At 56.7% G+C, this 20174-nt stretch overlaps 1 protein-coding gene and 1 non-coding gene across 3 annotated transcripts; both read left to right on the top strand.

Annotated features, from left to right (window-relative positions):
* The first annotated feature begins 1625 nt into the window (after positions 1-1625).
* SYT11 (synaptotagmin 11) lies at positions 1626-17351 on the top strand. 2 transcript variants are annotated; one of them, XM_006923522.3, is made up of 4 exons: positions 1626-1883; positions 7218-8044; positions 13704-13827; positions 14333-14643. In XM_006923522.3, exons 1-4 carry the CDS (start codon positions 1850-1852, stop codon positions 14641-14643), a joined length of 1296 nt encoding a protein of 431 aa, XP_006923584.1. In that variant the 5' UTR covers positions 1626-1849. The 2 variants fall into 2 exon arrangements, with proteins under 2 accessions (XP_006923584.1, XP_024896685.1); XM_025040917.1 differs by lacking the exon at positions 1626-1883 and adding an exon at positions 1897-2136 and having other exon boundaries at positions 14333-17351.
* Positions 17352-19269: 1918 nt separating this feature from the next.
* On the top strand, positions 19270-19388 carry LOC112472189. The gene has a single exon (XR_003043583.1). It is a non-coding gene; the product is annotated as a 5S ribosomal RNA (ribosomal RNA).
* Positions 19389-20174: the final 786 nt, after the last annotated feature.

Genomic DNA, 20174 nt, shown 5'->3' with positions numbered 1-20174 from the left:
CGCGACCCCGAGACGCGGCGCGCGGCGTCGGGCGTCGAGGAGCGCGCGCCGGGCACCGGGCGCCATCCCGGTCTCGGGCGAAGTGAAGCCGCCAAGATGGCGCGTCAGTTGTGGGCAAGAGAATTTAAAGGCGAATACCTCGCTTTTTCGGTCTAGGGAGCTATCGTACTGAAAGCCAAGCTGGGGGGGGTCGAGATTCAGACAACTAACCCTTCTCGCCACGAGACACTTGGAATGCGCGACCAAAGACATGGAGACGTCATAAAATTTCAGAAAGGAGAACCCCGGCTTACAAAGAATGCAGTTTCCCCACTAAAGCTGTCATGGACTCAATATAGTAGTAACCATTCATATCTGCATAATATTCTGCATTTTACGAAATGCTTCCACTTACGTTATTATGGGTGATTTGATCTTCACAATAAACCCTACGGTACAGTGGATATTACTCTACCTTCCAATTTACACAGGATAAATCTCTGGCTCAGCTGTGCAGGTGATTCCACAAAGATACACAGCCATCCCGGGGATGGGGGATCCTGGCTCTGGCTGCTAATGCATTTATCCAGGGCCTAAGAAGGTACCCGGGGCACAGTCTATGTTCAATAATTCAACATCTGTGTTTTGAACGAATGAATGACTCCTAACACCATGTTCTCTCTACTTTTCTAGGGCAGAATGTCAAAGCTGGAAAAACACATTCAGCTCTCTCATCCTACAGGGGAGCCGCCAACAAATATTTGTGCACTTAAATAATCTATTTGACCTGATTCTGTCTGTAAACAGAATCCCACAGGCTGATGGAAGTATCCACAGTCAAAATGAAGAGCGAGATTGATGTAATCACGGACATACCCGCCAGCAGTCTGACTCTAACCTGAATCACCCTAACTCTCCCAAATGCCAAGGAAGTCTCTAGCAGCTTGGCATTCCGTTTGTGTCCTGCTTTTGAACTACAGAGTATGTTGATCCGCTGATTTGCTCCCCGCCTCCTCTCTCTCCCTTTCTTCTTCCCTCCTTCCCTCCTAAGCAGCCCTTAGCACTTGAAACTTCTAGAGGAGAAATATCCAACACCGATTGACTTGGGCGCTCTTCATTAGTCTTTTTATAAAAACAACTTTAATTTACATTCCACAAAAGCCATCCGTTTCATTTGTACGATTAAAATTAAGTAAATTTTCAGAGTCGTGCAACTAACTATAGCAAGGTTTGATTAGAGTGTCTTAAGTTTAAGAAAGTTTCCATAACCTTTAGTAGTCTCAGAAATGCATACGATTATGGCAATTGATATTGAGATGCAGGCAGTATAGAATTTTGTTTCTCCAAAATTCTGGGCTCCCTCTTACCCAGAAGATTCCGTTGCTATATTAAGTCCAGGGAATCGGGAATCACAGGATCTATAGGATATGAAAATGTACCTACACACTTCTTACCCAAGCCTCGGGGTTTTCTCCTTAATAGACCCACAGCCCGGCAGTGGGCGGGGTCTAGCCGATAGGCGGGGTCACCTCCCGAGATCTTCCGGAAAGGGGCGGGTCCTGCCTTCCGGAACTTTTCGGACGGAGGCGGAGTCTTCTGCCGAGAGCCGTTCGGAAGAAGGCGGGGCCTACTTCGCATCAGGACCAGTCTGGCTGCACCTGCATCTTTAGCTCAGAGCATCCCTGGAGCATCTTAAGAGGCGACCGCAGCTGGCAACCGGGAATCAGACTGTCGCAGGAGGCGTCCGCCAGATACCTTCCCCCTCCCCTGACCCAGCGCTCTACAGCGGCGGCCTCGATACTGACCTGGGATTCCCAGGGCTGTCCGACCATTGCAAAAGCATTTTATAGCAATAGCCTCTGATTACGACATGGCTGAGATCACCAATATCCGACCTAGCTTTGGTAAGTACAGTCGGGCAAACTAAGCCTGGGGTAGTCGAAACCGTTGCAAAGTCAGGGATGGGGGGTCCCAGCGGCTGGACAGGGGATGCAGCCCAGACCAGGGCCTTCAAGGGTCAGCCCCGCTAGAGTGGGGCCTGTGGTGGTGGGGAGCGAGCAGCAGACGGCGCCTGAACTTGAGCTATGGGCTGCAGGGACTGGGAAGGCCAGAGCCACACGGAGGGTGAGAGGTCCAGGATGCTAGAACCTTGTAGAGGTGAGAAACAGCCAGCGAGCTTGCGGAGGACGTGAACCCCTCCTCTGGGGGAGGAGGAGAGGTGGGGTAGGCCGAGCCCTCCCCCTTGGGGCACGCAGGGCGGTGCCCTTTCCTCCCCCTCCTGGTCCTCAGGGCTGCGGGGGAGGGAGGTGGCAAGGGGGATGGGGCATCAAGATGGCAGCTTGGAGACTGTGGGCTGTGTGGCTGGCAGCCAGGGGAGGCGCCGGCCTCTGGGGAGAGAGGTGCGGGGGCGGGGAGCCCAAAGGGAGCCGCTCCTGAAGCCGGTCAGCGGATGCTGGAGCTGGGAGCAAACGTGAGCGCCGCGACTTCTATTCTGCACCGTAATGGTCGGGTCCCTCCGGTGCTACCAAATGGCGCTTGGTGCCGCTGGGCGGGGATGACGTGATGTCTATTTCTGGGCCTCCTGGCAGCGCCCAGGCGCTTCCTCCCGGGCCTTTGTTCCCTGTTTGCCTGGGCTGGCTTTTCAAATAGGGGGACTCACCCGCGCTGGCGCTGGCGGGGCCCGAGCCAGGCCCGAGGGGGAGGGGCGAGAGAGGCCGAGCCCGGGGAGGCCGCTTTGTGTACCAGAGAAAGCATTACGTCACCTCGGCGCGGCTGGTCCCCGACCCTGCCCTGTGGGCCCCAAGCTCGGATACAGTCCCTGGAGCAGAGTGGAGTAAAAAATAGGGAAGAAGGCCAGAAAGCAAAGCTCGAGAAGCAAGTTTTTTCCTCTTCGGGGATCTCTCCAAAATGCGCTAGGGTAACAAACTTCCTGCGCCGTGCTTTCCTGGTACAAACATAAGAAAGCATTGCCCTGTGCCCCCTCAAGGCCGCCCCAGTTTGGGCGGTGGAAGCCAGCCCGGGCTGCTGTGGGCCCAGGGTTCCCTCTCAGCCCCCCAGAGACTAACCCTCAGACACTCAGCGTTCAGGGCGAGGCCACAGCCCCGCCAGGAAACGCTTTTCCCACTCCCCGGTAAGAGGTCTGTGGAGGGGAGCGGAGCTCCGTGTTCCCCATTACCTCAAAAGCAGGAGGAGTCGGGGCATCAGGGAGAGCGCCCAGTCAACACCCGGCACCCACCGAGCGCTGCTCCCGCCGACTCCCCAGGCTGCGTCTTGCTGGTGTTTCTTTCTGCCTCCTCAGCCCGGCATGGCTGTGCTTTGATCCCTAAATTTCCAAAGTAGGCGTCCCTTTCGTGGTGGCCCGAGTGGCCCACGATCCTCTTTCTGGTCCTCTTTCTTCTCAGGCCTTCTTTCCAACGTACCCCTCCATATTCCTCGCGGGGGGAGACGGTGTGGCGTGTGATGTAGGAATCTCCTTTAGAGGAAACACTGGCGGAGGAGAGAAAAGAAATTATATCAGCCTTTTACGTACTACATTTTATTTATTTAATCCTTACAAGTACCCTCTGGATTGCGTGTGTGTGTGTGCGTGTGTGTGTGTGTGTGTGTGTATTTTTGCCAGATGAGGAAACTGAGGCTCATGAACATAAAGTAAATAAAAGTCAAAGAAACTAGTGAGGCCGGTGCTAGGATTTAAACCAATGTCCAGGCGATGTCACAGGTCAGTCTCATTTCACAGTACCGCCCTGGCCCACCTGGCGGGGTAAGCCTGCTTTAGCACAGGAAGTGGCAGGAAGCGGGGTCTGGTCAAGGCCGACAAAGCTGGGCGTAGCCCAGACGTGTCTCCTGGGTCTTTTGACCCCGACAGAGGGTCTCCTACTTAGAGAGCTGCCGCTTCTGACTTGCTGGTGCCTCACAGGGTACTTCATTTCAAATGCCATAGCCCTTGGGAGACACATCAAGCCAACACTTAATTACCCATGACCTTGGAGGACAAAAGGAACAAGCAGCAGGGGTCACTGCCATTTACAACCACTTTAAAACACTCACTTTGGCCATTCGTTCCAACTTCCTTTTCCCACCACGCTTTTGACTAAAGCAGGACAGAGGGTTCTGGCTTTCCAAATCCTGATGTGTCTGGTTCACTGCCTCGAGCGTGGGGGAGAGAGGCGGGGGTTAACGAACACTCAAATGCAGAGGAAAGTAGGGCGGAGGTGGGAAACAAACCGGTGAGTGAGTCCTTCCCTGTCCTGAAACGTGAAACCCCCTGTCTTCTCCAACCCACACCACCTCCACCTTCTATCAATAAAAGTCGAGGCTTGGTAGGCAGCCCTGGCTTCCCTCAGGATCAGAGTAGATTCATGGGAGAGCCAAAAGGATCCCTCAGATGTCCCCCAATGTGGGCCTTTCGATCTCCTTTCCAAATCAATCTCGAAAATATACCCATCTTGGTAGTTGCCCGCCTCCCTCTTCTCATGGAGACCGTCAGCGTCCAGTTTCACCAGCCAGGAGCCAGCGACCTTTGGGAAGGCCCCTGCCTGGTGAACGGAAAGCCATTTCTTCGGCTTGTGTTCTGATGGAAACCAGTGGGAACCAATCATTGTTCAAATGGACCTTTAATGAGCTCGCGTGAAAAGCAAGAGACTCAGGGACTCGAGGATGGACGGGTTGCCACTTCGGCTCGCTCTCACGGAGCCGAACGCCAAGCCTGCCCCCACTCTGTGAAAGCTCTCCCGTAGAACTCCCACTTAACGCTCCGAGAATAAACGCTGTTATTATTCAGTACGGCCGTGGACATGGTCACCTTGGTAACTCTCTGTCTATATTATCTTAAAAATGTAACCCCTTCTCTTCTTACCTGGCCCCAGCTTTCATAGAACCCTGGAATGTTCGAAGTGGAGAGAACCTCAGACGTTCAGTGCAGTCCCCGTGGAAGGGGTCGGTTTTAGAATACGCCTGCCCGGTGGTGATCCACCCTCCGTTTGGAGGTTTGTGGTTGGGCGAGGCAGTCTGAGCCATGAGGTGGCAGTTCTGGGAACAGTCGGACTCTTCACAGAGTCAGAATCTGTCTTCCTGTCGCCTGTCCGCCCAGTGCTAGACCCGCCCTCCACAATAAAATCAAATCGCAGCTCCTTCCATCAAAACGCCTTAAATAATTGAAGACGATTATTATTGCTAGACCTTCGGCATCTTCAGATTCTTCCATTTTTCTTCCTTTGCTATGGAGTCTGGGCCTTTTACCGTTCTGACTACCCGTGCTGTAGAGGCGTTTTGGTCTCTGACGGACGGGGTCTCCGTCCCACTTCTGCGGTTTGCTACCATGTGGCCTCGGGCCAATTCGAGTGCCCAGGTCCCTCCCCTGTGAAGTGGGGAGCTTCGGAGTACCTTTTCAGTGAGTGCTTTGATTCACAGAGAGGAAGCCTCAGCACAGTGCCCGGCAGGGACCTGATAAATGTACACCCCCAAAATCGCAGTTTTTACTCTTGTCAGTGCTGGACAGAACGTTCCACGCGCATTATGAGCAGCACGGATGAAGTTATACTGTCCTGAAGCCGGATGCAGTGTTCATTGTAGGAGCGGGCTAGCCTGATTATACCCCGAGCTGCGGTCACCTCGACTACTAGGTGACTTTTGCTCCTTCTTGTCGGTCAAGGTCTCCCACGGCCCGTCGACAGGTTTTGAAGACCAAATAGAATTTTACGTGTATCGCTGGCACGTGCGACCCTGTCGACCGCGGCCTCATTTTTCCAGTCCGTGGAGGCTGCTTCGCGTCCACTCACTCATTTGTTCCCCGAGCACTTGCGACGGGCCGCGCGGTTCCAGGACGAGGGCAGTGAACAAAGCGGACGGTCACAGCTCTTACTAAGTGTGTCTGGGGAGGGAAAACAGACAAATGAGTATATGTCGAGAATAACGAGTGCTGAGAAGAAAAATAGAGCAGGGCGTTGGGGCGGTGGGAACGCCCTTCTCTAGTAAGGGGACACGCGCACAGAGGCCTGCAGGGGGCCGGACAGACGCCTGCAGAAAGGGTGTTCCAGGAGGAATCTGGAACATGCTGAAATCATGTCTCTTTCCTTATTTCTCCCTGCCCTACCCAAGTCTTCTACCCATCTTACCCAAAGTAAGATGGAAAACTAGGGGCTGTATCTAGACGAACTGGTGTCGGTTAACTCAAGAGGGGGTGGAAACGAGCCCAAACCCAACGAAGCAAGTCAGGGGCCCAACTCGCGCGAGGGAATTCGAGACCAGACAAAGGGGAGGAGGCCGCCTGTTCCTCTTCGGTTACTTGTTCATTCGACAAACGTCGATTAAGTACCTGCCGTGTGTTTTTAGTGCTGGGGATACAGAAATGAACAAAACAGACATTCTAGTGAAGACAGACGATAACTAGTAAAATTATATATGTGCGTGTGAGTGTCTCCATATATGGCTGTGCCTATCTGTGAGAGAGAGAGACAGACAGACGGACAGACAGACACATGGAGAAATCAAGCAGGGCGAGGAAGTCTGGCTCTCGGGGGGCGGAAGAGGTCGCACGTTTATTTTTTACTTATTTACTTACTTTTTAGGTTGCACGTTTAAATAGGGAGGTCAGGGGAGGTCTCACTAACAAGGTGGCATCTGACCAAAGATCTGACATCTTCCACAGCCTATTCTTTTCCATTGAAAACCCTTGCATTTTAAATACCTGGGAGCTGCAATTCGGAACGTATTTTAAAAGTACTTGGCCCAGAGTTCTTTCTACCACCCACCACTTCCACCACCCCTGAGCACCCTGCTGAAACCACCCAAAGTCACCCCGCATCCTCCCGCCCCAAAGTCACGAGCATGCTGCCTGCAAACCCCGCGCTGGACACCGGGGAAGAGCCTCCCGAGACCGGACACGGCTCGTGCCCCCGTCTAACGGTTGAGGTGAAGGGCTCCCATGTCAAAAGGGGACGTGGTGGCACTCACAGGGCAGACCGGGTCCTCCGTGCCAAGGGCCGGATCCGAAAAGGCAGGGAGTCAGGGGGGGCGCGTCGGGGTCGGCTCCTGGAGGAGGCAGGCATTCCGCCCAGGTCCGGTGGAGGGAGCGGCCTCGAGAGCGTGGGCCAGGGGTCCCGGAGAGAGGGCAGAAGTCTGTAGTAGCCCGGATGAGCAGGCCCTGCGGTGGGGGCCGGGCTGCGGGAGCAGGGGCGGGGAGGGGCATGTTGCTCAGCTGAGACCCGCCACCCTGACGCATCTCTGGTCTCCACCTTCAGACGTGTCGCCGGTGGTGGCCGGCCTGGTCGGGGCCTCTGTGCTGGTGGTGTGTGTCTCGGTGACTGTCTTCGTCTGGACGTGCTGCCACCAGCAGGCCGAGAAGAAGCACAAGACCCCGCCCTACAAGTTCATTCACATGCTCAAAGGCGTCAGCATATACCCAGAGGCCCTCAGCAGCGGAAAGAAAATCGTCAAGATGCAGAGAGACAGAGATGGCCCGGGGAGGGGAGGCGGGCGCGGGAGCCCGCAGGCGGGGGGCCCCGAGGCCGGCCTGCTGGGCCAAGACCAGGGCGCCGCGGCCCCGGGCTCCGGGGCTGGCATGGGCCAGCTGCCCATCAGAGTGGACGACGGGGAGGAGCCGAGGAGCCCCGTCCCAAGCCTGACCCCTGGGGAGAGCAAAACCACTTCTCCGTCGTCCCCGGAGGAGGACGTCACGCTCGGGTCCCTCACCTTCTCCGTGGACTACAACTTCCCCAAGAAGGCCCTGGTGGTGACCATCCAGGAGGCCCACGGGCTGCCGGTGATGGACGACCAGACCCAGGGCTCCGACCCCTACATCAAGATGACCATCCTGCCCGACAAGCGGCACCGGGTGAAGACCAGGGTGCTGCGGAAGACCCTGGACCCCGTGTTTGACGAGACTTTCACCTTCTATGGCGTCCCGTACAGCCAGCTGCAGGACCTGGTGCTGCACTTCCTCGTCCTCAGCTTCGACCGCTTCTCACGGGACGACGTCATCGGGGAGGTCATGGTGCCCTTGGCCGGCGTGGACCCCAGCACCGGCAAGGCGCAGCTGACCAGGGACATCGTCAAAAGGAACATCCAGGTGAGGGGGAGAGCGTGCTGGGGAGGGGCGGCGGGTGGCGGACACAGGGGATAGAGCGGGGGGCCAAGCGGGGCTGTGGGAAGGGAGCTCGCAGTTTTCCAGAATAAGCCGTGGTCACAGTGAGGCGGTGGGACTGGCGGTGACGGCTCCCGTAGGAAGCTGAAGGAAGCCGGGACGGGTAGCCTCTGACATGTGGCCTAGCGGTCGGCGTCCTGATGCTGGCCGGACCCCCAGGCCTAGACCCTCACCATTTCAAGGGTGTCAGGGCTCATTTGTTCCCCAAAATGACGTGTAGCCTTCCTCCAGTGAACCAAATCGTTCAGTAACTTTTCCTCCAGCTTCCCTTTGCAGCCCAAACCTCAGGTGCGATGTGTCACCTACGCGGCTTCTAGTAACCGGTTTATAGATGCGGTTTAGTGAAGCGCTTCACCGTCCAGCCCCCACCCGAGCCCAGACCTTGGCCACAGAAACCTCTCCATCCCCCGCTCTCTTCCCGCTGGCCTTGGAAGGGGACAGGTCCTTCCTTCTGCCTTCTTCCCGGAAGGCCAGCACTGGCTCTTCGGTTGGAATTTCAGGGGTGCAAGAAACATGCCCCCTGTCCTCCAGTTGTTCCTTGATTTCTTCCACAGCCGGGGAGGCGGTGTAGCTCTGTGGTGAGTGCTGGGGCCCTGGAGGTGAGCCACCTGACCTCACTTCCGGCCGGCGGTAGCCCCGGCGGGTCACGGCCTCGGGAGGGGCTTTGGCTCTAGTGGACGAGAGGCCAGCAGTCCCGGCAGTGACCGCCTGGCAGGTGTGGCGGGTGCTTTGAACGGAGCTGGGGACATCTCCAGCGTGGAGTTTCCTTCTCTTTTGGGGGGATAAACGTAAGTAGTCGCTAGCAAGGGCTCTGGAGTCAGACCTACGTTTTTAGCCCAAATGCCACCAGCCCGCTGACCTTGGGCGAGCTGCTTGGCTCCTCTGACTCTCAGCTCCTCGTAGGAATTCAGCCAGGTCATGGGCTTGCATCGTCCCCAGGACACCGCCAACCTCCACTGAATCGTAACCACTAATTATTATTATTATTATTATCATTATTATTATTTTCATTTTTAATAAAGTTTGATCCCCAGGCGATACATGTGGTTTGGAGACACTGGTGTTTTGACAGAGTCAGACAAGGGGACTCGCGTCCGTGGAGAAGCAGGGAGAGGGCTCAGAAAGGACATCGAGGTCACTGAAAGCACGTCACCTGCAGGCCCACGCTGCCTGGCTCAGACGGCAGGTTGGAGGCTCGGGACTGGACAGCGAGGCATCTGGGCCAGCAGGGGCTGCGTGTGCCGTGCGCTCCGGGAACGAGGCTTGTCCTGGGAGGCAGGGCACCTCACCGAGCCGGGGGGAAGGAGCAGGGGGCAGTTCCCCAGGGAGAGGGTCCTAACTTTGCTGTGTAGCAGGGCCTGTCTTTCCGCGGCCACCCCATCAAGCCGTTGCCCGCGGCACTGCAGCTGTGGCGTGGCACGCTCAGCTCGCTGCCCAGGGCCGGGGCAGTCCAGAAACTCCGAAGAAGAACGTTAGAGGTGCAAACGCCGGTCCAGTGCCAGGACCTCATGAGACAGCAGAGAGCCTAACAGGGTGGGGTTCTCCGAGCGCCAGAAACCGCAGCCCCCGCCCTGTCGACCCCTGGGTCCCCTCGGCTCCAGCACCTTCTTCCGCAGGCCGCTGCCCGCCCTCCCCGCGTCCGGCTCCCCTTCACAGCGGTCCCCACGCCTCCATCCAGCTCCTCTTGCGGGCCACCCTTCCGCTGGGCAGAGCCACCAGCTAGCCCGCTCCTCAGACAGCCCGAGGCGGAAGGCTCTGTGCCAAGCTGCAGCGGGGGAGACTGTTGAGGGGCCGATCTGGGCTGGAACAAAACAGCCTCGAATCCAGGACCCTGGGCAGGGAGCACAGACTGTAGCGTTTGCCCAATTGCCAGGGGCTCTTGGCAAGAGCCAGATTTCTTTCCACTTTATTAACTCCCTGCAGGAGGGATGAGCCAGGGCTGGGATCCTGAGGGACATGACCCCCGGGAGGCCCCTAGACGGGACACGGGAGCCTGTGCATGCCCACCCCCGTGCCTTCCCACCTCCCAGGCTTCCTGAGCCTGTTGTCCCCCAACCAGCAGCGCCTGTGGGCGGGGCCGGGTCCCATGGGCTGTGGCTGTCATCTCCAGAGCCACTGTCCCTGCGAATCCCGAGCACCGCAGCCTCCACGCATCTCCCCTAGATCCTCCCCCAGTAGCCAGTAGTCTGCCCACTCTGGATCCCGCCTGAGTTCATCTGTTAGAGCCACACAGTCTGTAGAGCTTTTCCCGGTCTGCGTGAGGCGCCCCCTTACAGCACGGGGCCACATGTCCCCCAAGGTTCCGCAACACAGCCAGGCCAGTTGAAGAAGCCCAGGACTGGCCGTGTGACTTCGGCTTCTGCCCTTCCCACTGCCTCCCTCTGGGCGAGCAGGTGTCCTCCCTGGGCCCCAGACTCCCTCTTGGCTGGATCACCAAGGCTAGTGGGAGCACTCCCAGCTCTTGTGACTCTATAAAAAGTTATAAGCAGCGCGAAAAATTAACCCCGGATTATTCGTGAAAGAAGATCACAGTATGAACCCTACAATGCCCCCAAATCTCTGAGTCGGACTTTGGGAACTAGATTGTTTGTTTGTTTGTTTGTTTGTTTGTAGTGGCAGCTCTTTTCCTAATATTTTATTCAGACAGAAGCTAAAGTGAATTTGCTTTCCCCTCAGAAGCCCCTCACAAGGAGCAGGGAGGCGGGACACGGGGGCTGGTGGATGGGGAGGAGACGCGGGAAAGGGGTGATTTACAGTAATGCGGGAGGTCACGCCACCTCATTTCCCCGGGACACTGCCTTCCAGACCGTTTCCTGTCTCTCCACGGCCAGATCTGGCGTCGATGACCGGGGACAGTGGTCATGGGGACGAAAGGGGTCTTAAAATCGCAGAGTCACGAGGGACCTTCGAGGTCACCCAATCCAGCCAAAGGGGCTGAAAGGACAGAAAGAAATAGGGACGTCGGCTCCCAGGGGCCCCGAGGACGGACGTGGCCGGGATGCGAGTCGGGGAGGAGACAGAGCGGACGGGGTCAGGCGAAGCTTTTGCTGCTTTTGTTTTCCTGTGACTGTGACATATGTGGATGGAGGGGCCCCCGGGACCTCTGACCCCAGTCGAGGTTTATTGGGGCTGGTGGGTCCACCTCGTGAGAAGCCTCTGTGGCTAGTAAAATCGCTCTGGAAGGGACGAATTCCACTAGTGAGAGGAAACCGACATCTCGTCGCCTAGGTGTCCCCTTCCTCCGAAGGCCTCTCTGGGGACCCCGCTCTCTGCGAGCAAAGCCTCCCAGCTCTGTCAGGCGTGGATAAAGCCCCTTCCCACCCCACCCCCACCGTCCTCCTGCTTGCTGGCCCCCGACAGGGTCTTTGCCTCCCGGAGCCAAGGGGCTGGGAAATGGCTCGCTCCCAGCTCTTGACAAAGAGTCCTTGAGAAGGAGCCATTGACAGGCTCCCGGAGAGAGGCCGGTGGGGAGGGAGTGGGGAGGGGCAGCCGGACGTGAACCTCTGCTCTTCAATGCAGGGTGGAACGGCATTCGGGGGGCGTCGTGGCTGCACACTCGGGCGTCACGAAGGGGCAGCCGAGTGGGGACGGGCGTTCTGCCCACGGAAGATGCCGAAGGTGAAGGGGATCGGGTGGAGGACAGGTGCCTGAGGAGTGATCTTAGGGAGAAAAGTATTAAAAGGGTAACTAGAAGTTGTCCACTTTCCCAGAGAACTGGGGAAGGGGGGTGGTTTAGATTAGGAAGATTTTGCTATGATGGATGATTTAGGAAACAGTTTTAAATAACTGGGAAACCTAAACTATAATCTTGTAGTCAATGTGATTTTTACAAATAACACTCTGTTTTTTACGTCAAATTTTCCTTTCAGCCTACCTATCCTTCTTCTGTATATAAAGTTAGAATTTTATTTAAAGATTGCATATTTAACATTTAGATACCAGTATTCAAAGATGACCCCAGAAATAGATACCAAATCTAGTTACTATTTCATTATTCATGGAAACAGCAAGGAGCAGTGGCCCAAATAATTCAGAGTTTCTTTCTAGATCGGAGCTGTCCGCTGGGAGTTACTGTGACGATGGGACCTTCCCTGTCTTCACCGTCCAGTCTGGCTACTGTGACTGAGGAACTCGAATTTTAATTTTATTGAATTTTACTGAATTAAAATGTAAATAGACACATGTAGCTGGGGGCTCCCGTCCAGGGTAGTTCGGTCCTGAATGTTTGCAGGGGAGGCGTTTGATGTTATTTTTCTGAGCGATGACTTCCCCAGTGCCATTCCACGGTGGCTAATGGGAAGAATGAGTCTACATTCTCCGACTGAGTTCCCAGAGACAGCAGCCAGCAGCGTCCTGGTCGCCGAGGCAACCAGCGCGTGACTTTGGCAGAGAGCGCTTCACATGGGTGCAGTCAGGCGTCGATGGCATGTGTCCTGCGTGAGGGAAGAGTGGGGGTTCCCATCCGGCGAGGAAGAGGAGCCACGGGAAGCTTTCAAAAAGCGTATTCTCTTTCGTATTTCGATTGTGAAAGCTAACGGCGACGTCTACATCTTAGCCAGTGGTGTTCTCGGTGGGACACGGAGCCCCGAGAAATGTTTTAAGCTGCGTGAAGTGTTATCACGGTTTCATCCCCCCGCACTGACTTAAGGCTTGTAATCGAAGCGCAGACTTTTAGGGGTTCCCCTCGTTGTTCACTGATAAGCCAAATTGAATTATTTCCTGTGCCCGACACACCTGAGCAGGGAGAGTGCCAGCCCGTGGGACTGCCGAGGCCGGGGCTCCTCGTCCATCTGTTCAGCCCTAGCCGCTGGCAGAGAGCTCGGCGCTTAGTAAGTGCACAAGAAATCACCGGCGTGGATGTGAGGCCGGTGGTGCGAACAGCCTATTTTTGCTCAATCTAAGGAGAATTTCTGAAGTAGGTGACACTTCTGTGGGGCTATGAAGAACACAGGGAACGGGATTCGGTAGTAGGGGAAATGATTTTGTCCCAAATTTAACTTATCGCGTCCTAAATTTTTCAAATTCTACCTCCTTTTCCTTCTCTCAGCCTCGGCCCCACGCTCTAAGCTAGAAACTCTGCTCTGTGCCCTACACTCGCATCCAGTCAGCCACCCAGGCTCCCAGGGCCAGGGGTGCACGAGTGGCCACGTCGGGCCTCGGGCCCCTGCTTCCGGCCTCGGGCCCCTGCTTCCGGCCTCCCACCTGGCGCTTCACGGAACGGGCCACGTTTAAATCGCCTGAGAGGCCCGTGGGTTAGTCCCACTTCGTAGACGAGGAAACGGAGCACGGCCACGTCCAGCGCCTCGTCCCGGGTCACACGATGAGACGTCGCAGGCGGGACTCGGATCCAGGCCAGGCCGGCTTCGGGGATCAAGGCCTTCACCATGAGGCTGCGCCCCTCCCCACACGAACGGTTTCGCTGCGGGTCGGGGTCACAGTGGGAACGTTTCCTTCCCGTCCCCCTGCAGCGTGGCAGTGACACCTGGATGGGCTGAGCACCTGCCCTCGACACCCGCCTTCCGCCCCGCCCCCTCCTCTCCCGCGCCCTCTGCTGGAGCTCTCACCTGCCCTTTCCTCTTCACAGAAGTGTATCAGCAGAGGGGAGCTCCAGGTGTCCCTGTCATACCAGCCGGTGGCCCAGAGAATGACAGTGGTGGTCCTGAAAGCCAGACACTTGCCGAAGATGGACATCACCGGTCTGTCAGGTAGCAGCTATTTACTCCGATCGTCTCGCCGTCTGGGCCCCACCGCCGGTGGCCCAGGCACACCCCACGTTTCGGGCCCCGTAGGCCTTCTGCCCCACACCCATGCACCTCTGTCCACCCCGTCCTGATGAATGTCTGGGGCGTCGATTTTATTTTCCTGGCCGGGGGAGGGGGGTGTTCTGGGTGCGCAGACGGGGCCTTTGCATCCGGCGAGGCGCCCGAGGGGTCCCGGGGGACGTAGTCCCCGCACCCGACTGCCCGATGTGGCGGTTTCCTCACGCCTGACCCTGGGAGGGGCTCCGTCTCCTCCCCCACCCCACCCGGCCTGGGTTCCTGGGCCCCTTGTCCCTGGCGCGGTCGGGCATGCCCTTGCTGTGCCCTCGTTGACCACACGGGGTGGCCACGGAGGGGGACGGCGGAACCCGTCCTCCCCGGCGTGAGGCCCGGTCCAGCAGGGGGACCGTGTCACAGGCCCGTCTCCCTTTCTCTCGCCCGCCCGGGGGCCCAGACCCTTACGTCAAGGTGAGCGTCTACTACGGCAGAAAGCGCATCGCCAAGAAGAAGACCCACGTGAAGAAGTGCACGCTGAGCCCCGTCTTCAACGAGTCCTTCATCTACGACATCCCCGCCGACCTCCTGCCCGACATCACCATCGAGTTCCTCGTCATCGACTTCGACCGCACCACCAAGAACGAGGTGGTGGGCCGCCTGATCCTGGGGGCGCACAGCGTCACGGCCAGCGGCGCCGAGCACTGGCGGGAGGTGTGCGACAGCCCCCGCAAGCCCGTGGTCCAGTGGCACAGCCTGACCGAGTACTAGCCCCGCACGCACCCTCGCCTCTGCCCCCGGGGCCGGGCCGGGCCGGGCCGGGCCGGGCAGGGACGGCGGGGACAGAGGTGGCGCAGACAAGTGGACTCGAAAACCGCATTTTAGTCGTAGGACAAAATTTCTTACGAGACGAACCCCACAGAGAACACCCATGACCACAGCTGCGGATCGGTTCTTAGCGATGATGATTTTTCTCCTTTGCAAGGCACTAGAAATTCTCTTTTTTTTTTTAACGGGGAAGAGAAGAGAGGGAGAGACCTCTACAAGTCTATATATAACAATGTAACCTTATACTTGCATGTCTAATACAAACGAAGAAATTAGTCTAACCGCCAATATCGAGTTAACAGATTTTAATCCATGAAAATTGTGTTTTGTGCCGACTTGTATTTGCTGATTCCCTGAAATTGGCCTCTTTTTATCGGGCTCCTCTGGAGAGTCACTCTCGCTCCCCACCTCTGCAAAGAATATTCTGCTCTTGTGGAAGCCGTCATCGTCCTCGTCCGCATTTCCCCCCTTCTCCTTACTTCTCTGTTCTCTGACCGAGCGCAGGGTCCAGAGGTGGCATGGGACAGGCAGGGCCGGCAGGGGAGCGCGTTTGAGAAATGGGGTGTTTTTGCTGATTGCGCTCTGCTGGGCTGACGGGGTACGTGGCAGCCTGTCATTGAGGCATGACGCCCGGGGCCGCACCAGGCTCAGGAGGGGGAGCTGGGCTTGCGAAACGCGATGACGTCTCGGAAAGGGGCCTCGGAGACGGCACGCTCAGCTCTCGGGTGGTCCCCAGGGACACATCCGCTGGCCCCAAACGCTGCTCGGCAGGTGCGAGGACAGGAGGCGAAGCGAGGTCACCGTGACCTCCCTTTGCAGCTCTGCACGGGAGTGACAGCCATTCGCTGGCCGGCGGGCGAGAAGTCATCAGAGTTCCGAAGGCTTAAACTGGCCTTTGCTTTTCCAGAAACTCTGACCCTGGAGAAGCTTCAGTCTTCTCGAGTAGCTTAGATGCGGTTAACTTTGCTTCATAAGGCAAAGGGCCTTTGAAAGTTCTTGGCCTTAAATTTTTCAGTAACGGCTCTTAACAAGAACAGTGTGGCTAAGTGGGTTGTAGGGCGGCTCGGATTCTTGCAAGGCGTCCTTGCCCTCAAAACAAAGTGCTCGGTTCTTGGAAGGTGCCAGTCTCAGGATGAGGCGGAAGGATGGGGAGACGCTGTTGCACCCTCCTGCTGCGGGGGTGACTGGGAGAGACAGACGCTGTGCCCTGCTGGGGGTAGAGGTCAGGCCTCCTGCTCCGAGTCGCTGCCACCGATGGCAGGGGCTTCACTGCTGATAGGTGAGCGTGGGTAGCAGCCCGGATGTTTGCCGGCGGAAAAGGAATTCGAATCAGTGGCAGCGTGAAGCGAGGCCCGAGCAGTTGGCTGGGCCCAAAGGTCCCTGCCACTGTTTAACTTGCTTCTGAGAATGGAGCTGGAAAGCTGTGTCCCCACCGAGAGATGGGCCACGTTGCCTTTGATGACCCCTCAGCTCTGGTGGATTGGAAAACAACCCGTGACCCCCTGCCCCCCACCCCCCGCCACGGCCCATCTGCTGTTTTTCTGCTCCTGGATTCTCGACGACGCGGGCACAACGCCCGCGCGCTCATCCTGGTCCCGGTCGGCCCCCCGCCCCCAGCTGACTCCCACCGCCGGCCGTTCTCTGGTACTCCATGGACTGTAAATACTGTATCATACGTAGAAGAAAATAATTTTTGTTTTCTAAAAATGCATTTCGAGATAGTTTAATGTACATCCAACAGGAGCGCTCTGAAGCCCCACTAGGAAAAAAATTCCACTGGTTCCTCTTCATCGCCTTAATGCGGATCAGAAATCCCTGGGTGGCCAGGTGCTGTCTCCTCCACGGAGACAAGGCAGAGTAGCCGGTGGCAGTCCGGTGGCAGTCCGGTGGCAGTGTGGCCTTGGCCCGCTGTGTGTGCCTCCCGAGTCCCTCCGGGGGATAGCCTCAGCGCCCCCCACCCCTCGCCTCCCGGCAGCTCTATCCCTGTGTCCTTCGGGTCTGCTGAGCAGTGGTGTGAGGTGACGGGGGAGGGACCCGTAGTTCTGTCGCCTGGGACCTGCCTCGGTGTCTTTCTCAGAAAATGGCCAAGAGGCGGACGGGACAGGGTCCCTCCCTGCTACCTCAGGCCTGAGCCATCGTGCCCTTGACTTTGCTGTCCCAAAGTTTCTTAGCCGACTTTGGCTTTCACAGTCGTTCCTCCCAGAGCTGAGAGTCGGCCGAAAGACAAGAGAGTCGCATCCTAGCTTTTGCACAAGGCACTCGTGGCCAGGAATAGGTTAGGGAATGGCCACTTGTGATTTTCCGAGCGTCAGCCCTTCCTTCTCCGCTGACACCTTGACTCCTTTGAGAAGACGAGAGTTTTTCTGAATAACAAAGTCCCTCCTTTTCGTTCTTCTTGGCGGGGCGGGGCCCAGACGCACAGGCTTCTCCGTGTGAGACGAGACGCGGGACTGGCGGGCGGGCGGGCGGCTTGCCCGGGGCAGGGACCACGGCAAGTCCTCCTCCCCGGGAGGCTTTGCTCACGGCCACCATAGTGACATTTGTCTCGCCATGGTCCTTCTCCACTGTGGTCGTCTTTCTTGACCTTGTGTCTTCTCTTGTAAAAACGAAACTCGAGAATAAAATAAACGTGTCAAATTAAAACAGAAAAACCCGAAAAAGCGAACGTGAATTGTGTGACCTTGCGTGACGCTGTAACACTGAGCTGTAACATGTCGTGCTGTCGCGTGCGTGGGGTTTGTCCATGCGCCAGCAGGTGCGAAATAAAACCCGATTCTCGCTGGAGACGCGGGGACGTCGGCGTGCTTCTCTTGGGAGGGGGGCGGCCGCGACCGAGGCCGACGCTCAGGCTCCGGGAGGGTGTTTCAGGGCCGTCTGCAGAGTGTGGGCCGCAGACCACTGACTCGCACCCATCGGGCGCTCGTTGATGCCCGTTCCGGGCTCCAGTCCGCCAGTGCTCTCGTGGAGGTGGCTTGCTTCTAGTCCCTTCTCTAGTCCGTTTTCCTCCCCAAATGTAATTCCCAAGACCGTAACCACCGGAGGGAAACATGATGGCGTTTAGGGCCTCAGTCCCTGGAAAGGTTTATTCCGAAAAGCGATGCGGAGACTGCCCGATTCTGCCCTCCCGCTCGTTCACTGGTTGACGGCTAGTTCTTTACTGAGCGTCTGCCACGTGCCAGGTGCTGGGGACCAATACGTCGGGAAGCAAGAGTCTTGCTCTTGTGGCGCTTAGCGGAGGACGAGCGTCAAACAGTCACGCCGATGAGAAACGCTCTGCAAGAAAAAGCTCCCCGGTCGGGGCAGCACGGTGGGGTCGAGGTTGGGCCGACGCGGCTGTCACAGCTGTGCCTTCCGCATCTCCCGGGGTCCTGGGGGTCTGGAGCGGTTCGCACCCCATGGTTTCTGTTCTGCGCGAGTTCCGCTCCCTGTGTCCCGGCTCGAGGCAGAGAGAATGGCAGCGGGAGAGGAAGCCCTGCTCTCTTGAAGCTGCGGTGAAGGGACTAAAAAACCATTTTTAAACTATGAAACTAATATGATAAGATAGTGTAAGAAACCTGGAAAATGGCGGGGGGGAATCCAGGTTCCAGATCTAATAACCGTGTGTCTTCCTGCCCTACGCCCTGTGCATTTTACCCGATACGACATTCGGGATCGCTGTAGGGAACATGCAAAATAAAGCACGAGGTCACAGAAACAGGAAGAAGAAACGACCCCGCCTACGGACGAACACTGCTCACTTTGGCACGTCCTCCCATGCGTTCCGACGGTCCTCCATTGCTGCATATAATTTTGTATGTAACCTTTTTTAGGTGTGTCTTAAAAAAGTAACATGATGATATAACGAGATGCTAGTAAGAGGATCTCGGCACTCCATCAAGATGCTTTGGGCTACAAGTAACGGGAAACCCAGTTCGAATTGGCTTAACCATCAGACAACGATTTGGTTGGCTTAACCGAAGTCCACAGGGAGGGCTTCAGGGCCGACGGGCAAAAGGTTCCTGAAACTGCCAGCACCCAGGCTCTTTCCGTGGGCCTGCTCTACGCTCACGGCAGCCGGATCCTAAGGCTTATAGATGTTTCTGGGACCCCCTGCAACCTCCTGCGCAGCCGGTGCTCTCATTCACTGCTGGGGGGAGGGGGCGTGCCCAGGGCCTCTGCCAGAACAATGAGGCGAAGCCATGCCCAGGAGCCTCTGGCTATTCCCCCCCAATCCCGAACATGTCAGCCGGCCCTTTCTGAGCCGGTCACAGCCAAGGAGGTGGGATTGTCTTTCGGCCTTTAGAAGTGCCCTGGGACTGAGCGGGAGCGGGTGGGTTCCGGAATGAAATGCCATTTTCTTTGGGAGGAGGAATGGATGCTGGGTGGGCAACCGCCCGAGGACGCCACGCCATTTTCCACAGGACCGTCCACTCCAGTGTCTTCTCCTGGGACCTCAAAACAAGCTCCCCAAGACGGGAGCCAGCCCCTCAGTGCCTCACGTACTGATTTTAACTGCCCCCGTCCCCCCCTTCCCTGACCTTGTGGTGTGGAACAACCTGGTGCTTGGCGTCCCCTTTAAATAATTCAAATGTCTACAGCCATGGCACCCTGAACGTGCCCGATCCCGTCTGATCTCGGAAGCTAAGCAGGGTCGGGCCTGGTTAGTACTTGGACGGGAGACCACCTAGGAAGACCAGGCGCTGTAGGCGTAAAATATAAATGTAAATAAACGAACAAACAAACAAATAAATAAGGGATTGTAAGCCGACAAGTTCTTTGCAATCTGTGAGGTCAACCAAGGGTCGCCTCTCCTAAAAAATTTTTTAAAAATAAATAAATAATAAATAAATACATAAATACATAAATAATTCGAGCACGATGTCAGTTTAGCCACAGGGCAAACCTTCTGAGAAAGCTGAGAACGTTGTCCTTAACCAGTAGAGCTTTCATGAGACAGAAAGGGGAGAGCCTCCGAGTCGCCTAATCCTCCGGTGGGTCAAACACCACCCTCTGAGCACCTCAGAAATGCTCAGAACCCTACGCTCCACGGACCCAGGAGTACGCGTGCTGGCAGAAAAATCTGGAGGCAAGTCTGCGAACCCCCGAACCGCTCCTGTGTCCGAGCCCGGGGAGCTGGGAACTCACCTCACCCGTGAGAGTAAACCTCAATCTAGTTGAAAAGCTCCGACAGGACCCTCAAGTGTGATGGCTTCAAAAATAAATAATAACAGCAGCAAAGACAGCTCACGAGATGGACCGTCAGCCGATTCTGGGCACCGTTTAAAGTGCCTCACGCACTTAAAACGCACGGAGTCCCCCCGACGACCGACGACCGTGTCGGGCTTGTGCTGTTACCATTATCCCCACTTAACGGGAGAGAAAAAACAAGCCCAGCGTTCACATAAGCTGCTCCGAGTTACACGGCTCTAAGCGATGGCGCCTGAATTGGCGGCTTGACTCCTAAACCTGTGTTTTTCTGCCGTCACTGCGGGGAC

Source organism: Pteropus alecto, unplaced genomic scaffold (assembly GCF_000325575.1).
Source record: "Pteropus alecto unplaced genomic scaffold, ASM32557v1 scaffold49, whole genome shotgun sequence".
Classification (NCBI taxonomy): Eukaryota; Metazoa; Chordata; class Mammalia; order Chiroptera; family Pteropodidae; genus Pteropus; species Pteropus alecto.
Note: the sequence above shows the minus strand (reverse complement) of the source record. Positions and strands in the feature narration are given on the sequence as shown.

Bases quoted from the DNA above. Each gene is read 5' to 3' on its own strand.
- SYT11 (XM_025040917.1), top strand. From the start codon at position 2,064: ATGGGCTGCAGGGACTGGGAAGGCCAGAGCCACACGGAGGGTGAGAGG. The intron at 8,045-13,703 runs GTGAGGGGGAGA...TCCTCTTCACAG, and splicing joins TCGTCAAAAGGAACATCCAG to AAGTGTATCAGCAGAGGGGA. The intron at 13,828-14,332 runs GCAGCTATTTAC...CCGGGGGCCCAG, and splicing joins CATCACCGGTCTGTCAGGTA to ACCCTTACGTCAAGGTGAGC.